The sequence below is a fragment of the Perognathus longimembris genome, chromosome 7 (assembly GCF_023159225.1).
Source record: "Perognathus longimembris pacificus isolate PPM17 chromosome 7, ASM2315922v1, whole genome shotgun sequence".
In the NCBI taxonomy this organism is placed as follows: domain Eukaryota; kingdom Metazoa; phylum Chordata; class Mammalia; order Rodentia; family Heteromyidae; genus Perognathus; species Perognathus longimembris.
The window spans coordinates 15,007,301-15,020,161 of NC_063167.1; the positions used below are offsets into that span (position 1 = coordinate 15,007,301).

At 46.3% G+C, this 12,861-nt stretch overlaps 1 protein-coding gene across 1 annotated transcript in view; it reads left to right on the forward strand.

Moving 5' to 3' along the window:
* The first annotated feature begins 376 nt into the window (after positions 1 to 376).
* Positions 377 to 12,861, forward strand: part of Clic4 (chloride intracellular channel 4) — a 59,240-nt gene continuing 46,755 nt past the window's right edge. Inside the window, exon 1 of the mRNA XM_048350533.1 lies at positions 377 to 610. Within this exon, the coding sequence (XP_048206490.1) occupies positions 539 to 610 (72 nt within the window). The 5' untranslated portion in view covers positions 377 to 538. The remainder of the gene's footprint in view (positions 611 to 12,861) is intronic.

The following is a 12,861-nucleotide window of genomic DNA, read 5'->3' on the forward strand; positions in this document are numbered from 1 at the left end:
ACTCGCGGGCGCGGCGGAGGGAGGCGGTGTCAGGCTCCGGCTCCCAGGACATTTTTCCCCCCCGCCCCCGGGAGGCGTGGCTTGAAGCCCCGCCCACCACGCCTGGAGCCGGCCTTCCCACCGCCCCACCGAGGCCACAGGCCCGAGGCTAGGCCACGCCCCCTACGCAACCTCCCTGGCGCCAGAACGGCCCCCCCAACTGGCGCCAGGGCAGTCCCTCCGCCTCCCCCGTCCTAGGCCACGCCCTCAGCTCTCAGGCACGCCCATTTCCTCGGGAGAGTCCCGCCGCGCCCCAAGCCTTGGCCCCGCCCCCGGAGGAGGCCCCGCCCCCGCCCCGCCCCACAGTTTTTGAAGCGTCTCGAAGCGCCGCGGCCGCCTCAGAGTTGCGCGCGGGCCGTGGGGCGGTGCTGAGGCGTGGAGGCCGCGGCCAGCTCGACGCCCGGACTGCCCAGCAGCGAGCGGAGCGCAGCGCAGGAGCCCGAAGCCAGAGCAGCCCCGGAGCCGGAGCCGCCGCCGCCGCAGCCGCTCCGAGCCGACCATGGCGCTGTCGATGCCGCTGAACGGGCTGAAGGAGGAGGACAAAGAGCCCCTCATCGAGCTCTTCGTCAAGGTGAGCGCCCGCCGCCGTCCCGCCGGCTGCGCCCCGCGCGTCCGCCCGGCCCGGGGGCTGGGGGGGCGGCGTCTTCCCGAAGCGCCCCCGCCCGGCGCGCCACGCGGGCTCCCCGCGCCCCAGCGGTACCCATTGTCTCCGGGCTCCCCGCGCCTTCCCGCCTCCGGGGAGCCAGGGCGGGGACGGGTCCGCAGAAAGCTCCAGAAAAGGCGGCGGGGCGGCGGCGGGTGCGGGAACGGCGGCCCGTGTCTGGGAGGAGCGGATCGAGCTCGGGTCCCCAGGCTGACCCGGAGGCGTGGGTCCTGTCACCCGCCCCAGCTTGGCCCGCCCACCGCCCTCCGGGGCCCGCGCGTCCTCCCGGGGCCGCGGCCCCAGCCTCCGTTCCCCCCCCCCCCCGCCCCGCGCCCCAGCCTCGGTCCGGGGGAACCCAACTTTGCACGCGTTTGCAAAGAACCTTTGAGCCCCTCGGATCTGAAACTGAAAGTTTTCGTCTCGAATGCAATCTTCAAAGAGGAGAAAATGTACAAGGGGGCCAGGGGATCCCCCGAGAAAGACCGGGGTTCCCGACTTGGGATTTCCTGCCTTAGGGGTGTGTGTGTGTGTGTGTGAGTGTGTGTGTGTGTGTGTGTGTGTGTGTGTTTGCCACCGTCTGGTTTTCTGGTTTCTCCAGCGCCCAGGATTTCGTCTGATGCAACATTTTGGCTGCTCCCCCTGCGCGTTACCGCCCCGGGAAAGGTTGTGTGCCCTTTTGTTTGGGAAGAAAAATTTGATGAGAGTACGAATTCATTCCCTTGCTGGACCTCAGAGGGATTGATCCTCTCCCCTCCCCACGTCCTTCCCACACTCTTTTAGCTTTCATATCCTGGAATTAGCTTACTTGCTTCCAAATATTATCTTTGACCCCTTCCCGTTTAAAAAAAAAGTTTTTCGGTTTAGCGGAGGAGAGAAACAGCTGGATCCAGCTGCTTTCTCTAAAACGATTTCTTTGAGGTACTCTCAGCCGCTTGCTTTAGAAGCCTAGAGCCGGACAACACGAAAGAGTTAACAAGGGTGCAGAACTTTTCTATTTTCTTTCCTGAGTTTTTGGTTTAGAGAACGGAGGAATTGAAGGGTGCATTTAAGAAATGGCGAGGAGAACGGAGCTGCCAGTGAGTGGATCAGTGTTTATCTTAGGATTTCCTTTCGATGATCACGTTCAGAAACGTTTTGCTCGCTGGAATGGGAAGAGCCTAAGGGCACATCGAACTTCCAGAGTGGCAGTTAAGTCTCAGTTACTCTGAGGTGAAGGGAATGTGGGAAGGAGCCCGAAAGGAGAGAAAAAAAGAGAGGGGAGTGGAAAGTCGAGGGGGAAAAGGGTGGGTCAGAGATCAGAAAAAAAAGAAAAAGTTAAAGAGGTTAGAATAGGAAGGAATTTCCTTGCTCTAAAAAAGTATACGCTAATAACTCAAAAGAATAATGGTGAAACTTTGTGAGCATTTTAAGCCTTAGATTAAAGGACAATGTCAGCGGGGCTTCTCAGCAAACATTTGCAAGCATGCAGGAGCACTGGGTTCAGGCATTAGGACTGGGAGAAAAATGAGGGAATTGGGAGTGGGGAAATGCCATAATCCCAGCTACTTGGGTTGGGGGGAATGATTTCAGATTTAGAGATAGATCCTTATCTCAAAAACAAAATGAAGGGCTGGGGTGTGTTACTCAAATTGTAGATCTCTTGTCTAGTAAGCCTGGGGCCCTGGATTCAAACTCTGGTACCACAAAGAGAAAAAAAATAAATCAATTAAGGAATTGGAAAAAAGCTGGAGGTACATACTTAGCTCAGCAGTGGAGTGCTTGCTTAGCATAGACAAGGTAGGTTCCATCCCCATTAACAGACTAACAAACAGGATTGGTGCTGAGCTTCTGGTGAGTTAATCTCTCCTTCAGAAGGACTTGGGTGTGGTCACTTTCCTGAAGTTGAGTCACTTGCATACCCCTTCTTTCTCAATTTTCCGTATTATGTTTTGAACCACCTGGGGCTTGAACTCAGGGCCTTGGCACTATCCCAAGCTTTTTTTTTTTTTTGCCAGCCTTGGGCCTGAGCGATGTCCCTGGCTTTCTTTTGCTCAAGGCTAAGTACTCTACCACTTGAACCACAGTGCTACTTCCGGCTTTTTCTGTATATGTGGTGCTGAGTAATCGAACCCAGGGCTTCATGTATGCTAGGCAGGCACTCTACCACTAGGCCACATTCCCAGCCTTGTCCTGAACTTTTGTACTCTAGGCTAGCTAGCACTAACACTGGAGCCACAGCTCCACTTCTAGCTTTTTTGATGCTTAATTACAGATAAGAGTCTCATGGACTTTACTGTGGGGCTGGCTTCAAACCTAGTGAGATCCTTAGATCTCAGTGTCCTGAGTAGTTAGGATTATAGGCCTGAACCACCAGTGCCTAGCAGAAGTTTTTATTACAGGGCTTGAACACAGGCCTAGAGTTGAAGTCATGGTCTTGTGCTTATTTGCTAGGTTATTTTGACCTGTTTGTTTTCCCTTCTTCAAGCCTTTTTTATATTTGTCAAATAAGAAGCAAGGTGCTGGTTATAGACAAACTTTCACTGACAAAGGCCAGTTTGAAAGTGAATAAAAAGGACAAGTTCTCAAAACCTATGTGTGGAAATGCAAATGGGGAGAAATACCCTTGTAAATACAGTGATTTAGAAAGTAATGGGACTGTGGTTTCCAGAGTGGTGTGCTAAATTGCCTTAATTATTCTGTCAAGAAGCATTGAGTTTGTAGCAGAGAACTATAAAAAAAAAAGGAGGAACAAGAACACACAATTTACCACATGCCTACGGCATGGGAGTATTAGCCCCAGTGCCAGCAAAACTTATTTACACTGAAGCACAGAGTATGTGTAGGAATTCTCTGTGCATTTCTTTTTTTATGTTAATGCAAATATTATAAACAATTTTACAATTTAAAATTTTGAGAAATGTATTCACATCCACAGTTTCTTAAAAGTCCTTTTTATGAGCGCATGCCACACAAAAAAGACACCAAAATCATGTCTGACGCGGAGGGAGGAGGAGGATTAATAATCCTATTGTTTCTTAAATAAATGTTCAAATATCCTTGGTAAATAGTGATCACTCATCCCACAGTGGTAAATTTAACATCTTCAAACAGGACTACATAGTAAAATAGTCACATGTACACTATATCAAAAAATATTAGTTACATGTAAGCTTACTTAAAAAGTAACATTAAGATGGGCATTGGAAAGCAGTAGTCAAAAATGTAAACAAAAAGAATTAAAGGTTAATCCCTTCCCTGAAAAATAAAAGTATGTCTTTTTTTTATTATAACAAAACATGATCTATCACAAAAGTTAAGACAGTGATTTTACAGAACTGTATTTCCAGAGATTAGATGAAGAAAACCGGGAACTGATTTATTGAGTTAAACTTTTCAAAGAATCTGATGAAATTTTATTAAATTTGTTGTACATAGGATGAAAACAGCCTCAAGAGTCTACATAGTATTTATTGCATGAAGTTCAGACTTTCTGGACCAGTAGCCAGACTTGGAGCTTGAACTCAGGGCCTGAGCACTGTCCCTGGCTTCTTTTTGCTCAAGGCTAGCACTCTGCCACTTGAGCCACAGTGCCACTTCTGTCTGGCTTTTTCTATATATGTGGTACTGGGGAATTGAACCCCGGGCTTCATGTATGCAAGGGAAGCACTCTTGTCACTAGGCCATATCCCCCAGCCTCTGCAGTTCTTTTCTCTGTTATTTAGCACCAAGATTGCAGTTTGGGTAGAGGTAAATATTAACTCGTGACTCACAAAATGAGGAAAATTGAGAAGAGACTAAATTCTTCATTGGCTTGTTTGAGACCACTTCTTTTTTTTTTTTTTTTGGCCAGTCCTGGGCTTGAACTCAGGGCCTGAGCACTGTCCCTGGCTTCTTCCCGCTCAAGGCTAGCACTCTGCCACTTGAGCCACAGCGCCGCTTCTGGCCGTTTTCTGTATATGTGGTGCTGGGGAATCGAACCTAGGGCCTCGTGTATCCGAGGCAGGCACTCTTGCCACTAGGCTATATCCCCAGCCCTGAGACCACTTCTGTCGACACTGCTGCCTCAGTGCCCACTGGGAGCTTTGGTATGATGTGAGGCTATTTCTCACCTCCATCCATTTAGGAAGTAATCCGTTTGTAGAGTTTAGTTTTATGAGATAGGATTTAAATTTGATATACCACTATGAGCTGGGTAGCCACCAAGCTACTGGGATTGGGTGATGATTGTAAATCATTGATTTGGCCGAGGGTAACATAACAGTACTTTTTCCTTTTACATTTGGAAGAGATGTGTAGTGTGCATGGACCTTTGAGCTAGACTGGCTTCTTCTAATATGTCAGTCAAGATCCTTAGGTTCTCAGTGATGGTTTCTGTCCCAATAATATTGGGAGAAAGTAATAATAATAGCCATTTTATATGATTTCTGAGAGATTAACTGGTAATTGTGTATATTTGTTAGACTACCGAAGCTGCTGTAATACCCCACCCCCAAACAGTGTTTCAGACAACATGTAAGTTTCTTTCTCACCTTGAAGCCTAGGAGAGTGTTCTAGATTTGTAGTGGTGTTGTCTGTTAGTGACCAAGGCTCTTACAGCTTTTCTGCCAAACATCTCTCCTTTGTGCTTTTTGTTTTATGTGTATGCACACACACATGCACACGTATGTATGAGTGTGTGGGTTAGGGGTACCTGGATTTGTCCCTTAGCTTTTTCACTCAAGGCTGATGCTCTATCACTTGAGCCACAGCTTCATTTCCAGCTTTGTCTTTGTTTTGTCTTGTCTTTTCTTTCTTTCTTTCTTTTTTTTTTTTTTTTGTCATCTTGGGACCTGAACTCAGCCTGGGCACTGTCCCTGAGCTTTTTTGCTGAAGGCTACTGCTCTGCCACTTCGACCCACAGTTCCACTTCTGGTTTTTAGGTGGTTAATTGGAGACTTAGAGAGTACTTGCCAAGCTGGCTTTGAACCTTGATCCTCTGATCTCAGCCTCCTAAGTAGCTAGGATATAAGCCTGAGCCATCATTTCCCAACCCTCCCTCTTCTGACTTGTCACAGCTGGTAAGAATATGATGGAGGCACAACTCATTTTTTGGGAGGGGGGTAGTCATTGGGCTTGAACTCTGGCCCTTGACGCTGTGCTAAGCTCTTCAGCTCCAGGCTAGTGCTCTACCACTTGAGCCACTTTGGGTTTTCTGGTGGTTAATTGGAGAGTCTTATGGACTTTCTTGCCTGAGCTGGCTTCTAACTTTGATCCGCAGATCTCAGCCTCCTGAGTAGCTAGGATTACAGGCATGAGCCACCAGTACCTGGCCTGGAAGTTCTGCTTATTACTTCCTGTCACAGTTTCATCTAATTCTGAGAGGCTCGTTAGTTAGCTAAATACCATGGTGCAATCTTGTGTAAAGCTTTAAGAAAACTTGACTGCAATAAATACCTGCTTTTGCTTTGCCTGTGCTGTTCCCAAAGACATAATTGTTTTTTTGTTTTTTTTTCTTTTGTGAGTTTTAGGGATTGAACTCAGGGTCCTATTTGACTTTTTTACTCTTAGCTGGCATTCTACCATTTGATTCACACCTGCAGTTCCTGCTTTTTGCTGGTTAATTTGAGATGAGTCTGTCAGATTTGTCTGACAGGGCTGCTTCAAAGCTCACTTCTCAGATCTTAGCCTCCTGAGTGGCTAGAGCTGTAGGTATAAGCCACCAGTGCTTGGACCAGTGTTATTTATTTATTATCAGTCCTGGGGCTTGGATTTAGGGACTGAGCACTGTTCCTGGCTTCTTTTTTTTTTGGCCAGTCCTGGGCCTTGGACTCAGGGCCTGAGCACTGTCCCTTGTTTCTTTTTGCTCAAGGCTAGCACTCTGCCACTTGAGCCACAGAGCCACAACTGGCCGTTTTCTATATATGTGGTGCTGGGGAATCGAACCCAGGCTTCATGTATATAAGGCAGGCGCTCTTGCCACTAGGCCATATTCCCAGCCCCTCCTGGCTTTTTTTTTTTTGGCTAGTCCTGGGCCTTGGACTCAGGCCATATCCCCAGCCCCTCCCTCCTGGCTTCTTTTTGTTTAAGGCTAGCACTCTACCATTTGAGCCACAGCACCACAAAACAGAAAAAGCCAGAAGTGGTGCACCACTTCTGGCTTTTTCTGTTTTGTGGTGCTGAGGAACTGAACCCAGGGTTTCGAGCATACTAGGCAAGTACTCTACCACTAAGCCACATTCCCAGCCCACAGTGTTTCTTTTGGACAAGTTGATGACTTCGATTCCAAGAGAAAAGGCCCCAGAAGAGATGAGTCTTTTGAGTGTGAGTGGTTGAGCGTGGGAGTTGTGGAGAGGACCTGGGACCTGGCTGCCACTCTGCGCTGGCTTGGAAGGGTACATGCAGAAGTGCCTGGAGGCCTGGAAGGGATAGTAGATTGGCTTCCCTGCTTCCTGTTTCCTGGAGCAGTAGAGCTTCAGTGTTCTGGTAGCTTCTGAATAGAGACTTGGTAATTCTATAAAAGGGAAATGTGCTCCACAGGATGGATGTGGGATTAGGTATGAATACAGCATTAGATCAAGTGGTGGTGTAACTGGGATGGGTTCGTTCACTTTAGAGGCTTGCAGAAAATGAAAAGGGAGTTTCTGGAGGAAAATAAACATTTAGGTCAGGATTACAAATCATCCAAGTATGATTTAACAGAAATCCAAATTTAATTTAGAGCCTGAGTTGGTAAATTTCCTTGGAACTTTGAATTCTGTCGTCTTTTTTGAGACTTGGCTTTGGCTTTTGTCCTTTGGTGCCAGGACTGCCAAGGTATGAGGAATATCAATTAGTAGCCTGGTTTGGTTTTGGTCTATTTTCTTTATTTAAACTATAAGACTGGTGGACTGTATCAGACTAATTATAAATTTATGAAGGTGACAGGCTAATGAAGATAAATAAGTGCCTATTTGAATATTGTATCAAAAATATACTAGGAGCACCTTACTTATATTTGTGTAATTTTAAAAATTAGCATATGGGCTGGGAATGAGGCTTTGTGGTAGAGTGCCTAGCATGCATGAAGCCCTGGCTTGGATTCCTCAGTACCACATAAATAGCAAAAGCCAGAAGTGGTGCTGTGGCTCAAGTGGTAAAGTGCTAGCCTTGAGCTCAGGGACAATGCCAGCATATATTAATGGTATGGGGTTTCATTGTGATATAATAATGTACTTTGATTATATTAACTCCCAGATCTTCTCTCCCTACTTCTTTTCCCGTGCCTGTTTCTTTAGGAAAACTGAAGATGTATTAGGACATTGTTACAAGGTGAGGCCTGCAGGCAGCTAGGCAGGGGAACATAGGCTAGTGACTGGAGAAGCAGGCTACTCAGAGGGAGCCAACAGGGTGGGAAAGGGTTCAGGAGATACGGAAGCAGAAGAATCAAATGTTTATTTATTAGGACATCATTAAAGAAGGTGGGTGGGCAGCCTGGCAATGGAGAAATGTCCCTAAGTATGCCTTTTAACAGTTTCTTTCTTTCTTTTTGGCAGAGCTGAGGTCTGAACTCAGGGGCCTTGCACTTGCCAGGCAAGTGCTCTCTTTTTTTTTTTTTTTTTTTTGCCAGTCCTGAGCCTTGGACTCAGGGCCTGAGCACTGTCCCTAGGCTTCATTTTGCTCAAGGCTAGCACTCTGCCACTTGAGCCACAGTGCCACTTCTGGCCATTTTCTATATATGTGGTGCTAGGGAATCAAACCCAGGGCCTCATGTATCCGAGGCAAGCACTCGACCACTGGGCCACATTCCCAGCCAAGGCAAGTGCTCTTCCACTGAGCTAAATCCCCCAACCCCAGTATAACAATTTTTTTTTGCCAGTCCTGGGTCTTGGACTCAGGGCCTGAGCACTGTCCCTGGCTTCTCTTGCTCAAGGCTAGCACTCTGCTACTTGAGCCACAGCGCCACTTCTGACCATTTTCTATATATGTGGTGCTGGGGAATCGAACCCAGGGCTTCATGTATATGAGTCAAGCACTCTTGCCACTAGGCTATATTCCCAGCCCCCAGTATATATAACAATTTCTTATCCTCTATTTTAAGACAGTTTTTAATGTTTCATTCTGCTTTTGTACATGCATATAAAATATTTGGTCATTGAATGTTAATTTTTTTTCTTTCTGAGACTTGGCTTTTATCTCTCAGTGGCCAGTACTTAGTGTGACCACTGAAAGGTAGGTAAAGGAGCAACGTGAGAACTAGGGCCAGGTGTTGACCTCAGAGTCAGCGTGTGTGTGTGTGTGTGTGTGTTTGTGTGTGTGTGTGTGTGTGTATTTTATTTATTTTTTTGCCAGTCCTGGGGCTTGGACTTCGACTGAGCACTGTCCTTGCCTTTTTTTGATCAAGGCTAGCACTCTACCACTTGAGCCACAGTGCCACTTCTGGCCATTTTCTATATATGTGGTACTGGGGAATCGAACCCAGGGCTTCATGTATACGAGGCAAGCACTCTTGCCAGTAGGCCATATTTCCAGCCCCACATGTATTTCTTTTCTTTTCTTTGAAACTGAAATACAGTGTATAGCTAATTATAAGCTTGGAGTATACGTTTCTCTTCCTTTTTTTGCAATACAATTATTACTTTCAGCTTCACATGTACATAATACATTCCTATGAAAAGGATTTAGTTCTCATGAGTGAGTTGTAAAAATGTCAGTCATCTGTTAAAAGCAAGTATTGAATTTTACCATGGTGCATCATAGCCATTTATTTGTATGTGTGGGAGAAGAATAAAAGAGAATCTGAACAAACACTGGAGAATACAAAACTATGCAGTTAGATGGACGTTAAGGCAATTAACTTCAGAAGATTTGTTCATTCTTGGAATGTTTTCCTCTACTAACTACAGGTTATTTATGTGGAGGTAAATTACTAGAGTAAATGGTCATTAAAAACTAAAGAGGAGTCCAATTAGGTTATTGTGCTACTTAGGTTAGAGCTGGAGGAGTGGGAGTATGAGATGAGGCCAGACTATGGGGACTCATTGGTAAAAGGAAAGAAGGTGGTTAGCCTTGAGATTGAATTTTGACCTTGAACAAAACATGCTGAAGATTCAATAGAAACTTTTGCAAAGTTGTAAGCTTGTGAGGAGCTTGTAGTTTTATATTACATGCTATTCTAGGTTATACAATAGTTAGCACATAAATATAAAATTTTTGTTTAGAAATGGTTAGGGCAGCTGGCCACTTGTGGCTCATGCCTGTAATCCTAGCGTACTCAGGAGGGTTGGATCTGAGGATTGTGGTTCAAAGCCAACTGGAGCAAGAAAGTCCATGAGACTTATCTCCAGTTAACCACTGGAAAACTGGAAGTGGTGCTGTGGCTCAAGTGGTAGAGCACTAGCCTTGATCTGAAGAACTCAGGGATAGCACCAGGCCCAGAGTTCAAGCCCCACAACTGACCAGGAAAAGAAAGAAAGGTTAGGGCTGTGGATTCTCCATTAAGTTACCTCTTGAGCCACAGCGCCACTTCTGGCTTTTTCTGTATATGTGGTACTGAGGAATCAGACCCGAGCTTCATTCTAGGGGCCAGCACTCTACCACTAAGTCACATTCCCAGCCCACCGTTTCTGTTTTTTTTTGCTAGTAAGTTTTTTTTTGGCAGTTGTGGGGCTTGAACTCAGGGCTTTGGCACTGTCCTTGAGCTCTTCTGCTCAAGACTATCACTCTACCACTTTGAGTGACAGCTCTACTTCTGGTTTTTGAGTGGTTAATTGGAGATAAGAGTCTCACAGGGACTTTTCTGCCCAGGCTGGCTTTGAACCATGATCCTTAGATCTCAGCTTCTTGAGTGTCTAGGATTACAGGTTTGACTCACCAGCTCCCAGTGCCAGTAACATCCATTCATCTATCCATCTATCTTTTTATTGCTGGTCATGGGGCTTGAACTCTGGGCATGGGCTAGAGCTCTACCACTTGGGCCACAGTGCCACTTCTGGTTTTGGGGTGGTTAATGAGAGATAAGAATTTCATGGCCGGGCTGGGATATAGCCTAGTGGCAAGAGTGCCTGCCTCGGATACACGAGGCCCTAGGTTCGATTCCCCAGCACCACATATACAGAAAAACGGCCAGAAGCGGCGCTGTGGCTCAAGTGGCGGAGTGCTAGCCTTGAGCGGGAAGAAGCCAGGGACAGTGCTCAGGCCCGGAGTCCAAGGCCCAGGACTGGCCAAAAAAAAAAAAAAAGAATTTCATGGCCTTTCCTGCATGGGCTGGCTTTGAACCATGATCCTCAGATCGCAGCCTCCTGAGTAGCTAGGATTACAGGCATTAGCCACCAGTGCTTGGCTTACTTTTTGTTTATATGGTGCCGTGGAATTGAACCCACGGCCTAATGCACGCTAGGCAAGCACTCTTCCAGGAAGCCACATTCCTGACCCTGCCAGTAACATTTGAGATAAGGTCTCAAAGCTCTAGCTGATTTCAAACCTTCCACTTAATCCTTCTGTTCTCAACTTCCTGAGTAGCTAGGATTATATAGGTTGAGCCACTAACACCCTACTGGGAACAAGGTTGTATGTTGTGAAATCTGCTAACACCTAGAACTGCTCCAAGAATCATTGCTTCAAGTAGTTGAAGGTAGGCTCTTATTTTCTTTTGGAGAGATGGGTTCTAAAATTTCAAGTGGTTTTTCAGAATTGATTTCTCTGATCCATATTTATATTAGATATGCATTTCGAAGTAAGGTGTGCCCATTTCATGGTTGGAGGTATAAGATTGCCTAGGACCAGTTGCACACAGTCTAGGGGTCTTAATAGAAACACATATTGATTGAATACTTTGCATGTTCTACGTGCTGGCAAGGTAAGGAATAAAAAAAGGGCCCTTGTCTCCTGGGAGCTTGCAACAGAGCCTCACAGATGGTAAGTCAATGAGCCCTGGTTGATGACACTGGTCAGGTGCTTACGCTGACTTTCTGTTTGTACAGTCAGTGACTTTGTTTAGTTTGCTTTTTGAAAATCCCAGTTGGATTAGTTTAAGAAATGATTTATATATGGCAGTCTTAATGAGATAACTGACTTTGAGATGAGTCAAATACTTAAGTTACATTTCAGCAAACGAAGGATAGGGGTTTATTATTGTTAAGGAAAAAAGTTGTGCTATTATTGGGACCTGAACTAAAGGCCTTGCTCTGTTTCTTGGCCTTTTTGCTTAATGGTGGCACCCCTATTACTTCCTGCTTTTTGCTGTGTAGTTGGACTTGTCTGTCCCTCAGCCATTGGTGCCAGGCCTTGGCTGTTTTTTTTTTTTTTTTTTTTTTTTTTTGTGGCCAGTCCTGGGCCTTGGACTCAGGGCCTGAGCACTGTCCCTGGCTTCTTCCCGCTCAAGGCTAGCACTCTGCCACCTGAGCCACAGTGCCCCTTTTGGCCGTTTTCCATATATGTGGTGCTGGGGAATCGAACCGAGAGACTTATGTGTAGGAGGCAAGCACTCTTGCCACTAGGCCATATTCCCAGCCCAGCCTTGGCTGTTTTTGAGGAACTGGACATTTTGGCTATCCCATAGAGAATAGCAAGCAGGCCAAGGCTGAGGCAGGGAAATTAAGAGTCTCAGTGAGGTAGAGCACTAGCCTTGAGCTGAAGAGCTCAGGGACAGTGCTCAGGCCCAGACTTCAAGCCCCACGACTGACCAAAACCAAAACAGTCTCAGTGACTCAAGGTATGAGATGATGATGATTTGGATGTGAAGTGGTAGGGAGGTGATGGAGAGAAGAGAATGGATTGGAGGTAGACATTGGAAGATGCTGACGGAGATATGGAGATATGTGTCAGAAGTATGTGGGAAATGACTCAGGTTTCTAGTTAGAGTCACTGGTGAAGAGATGCCTTTTATGGAGATGGATGAAGAGCTGGAAATGTTGAGTCCTTGACTTGAGGTTGAGATGGCTGGGATGACAAAGTAGACAATCTATTAGATAGATCTGTCCAGAAATAAGCTCAGGTAAGGTAGAAATATTTGTTATTTGAAGACATGTGCTATTTATGGTGTATTTAGAATATATCACTATATTGGGTAGATGGAGTGAAGAGCAAGAATATGCCTTGCCCAAGTTCTTGGGAACTGTTAATATCTGGGGTATGTCACGTCTCAGAGAACCTAGGGGAGTTGAGAAAGAGGAGCTGGGGTACGGAAGAAAGGAAAACTCTAGGTATGGAAGAAGCTGGGAGAAGCTTTTAAGAGAGGGAAGAGT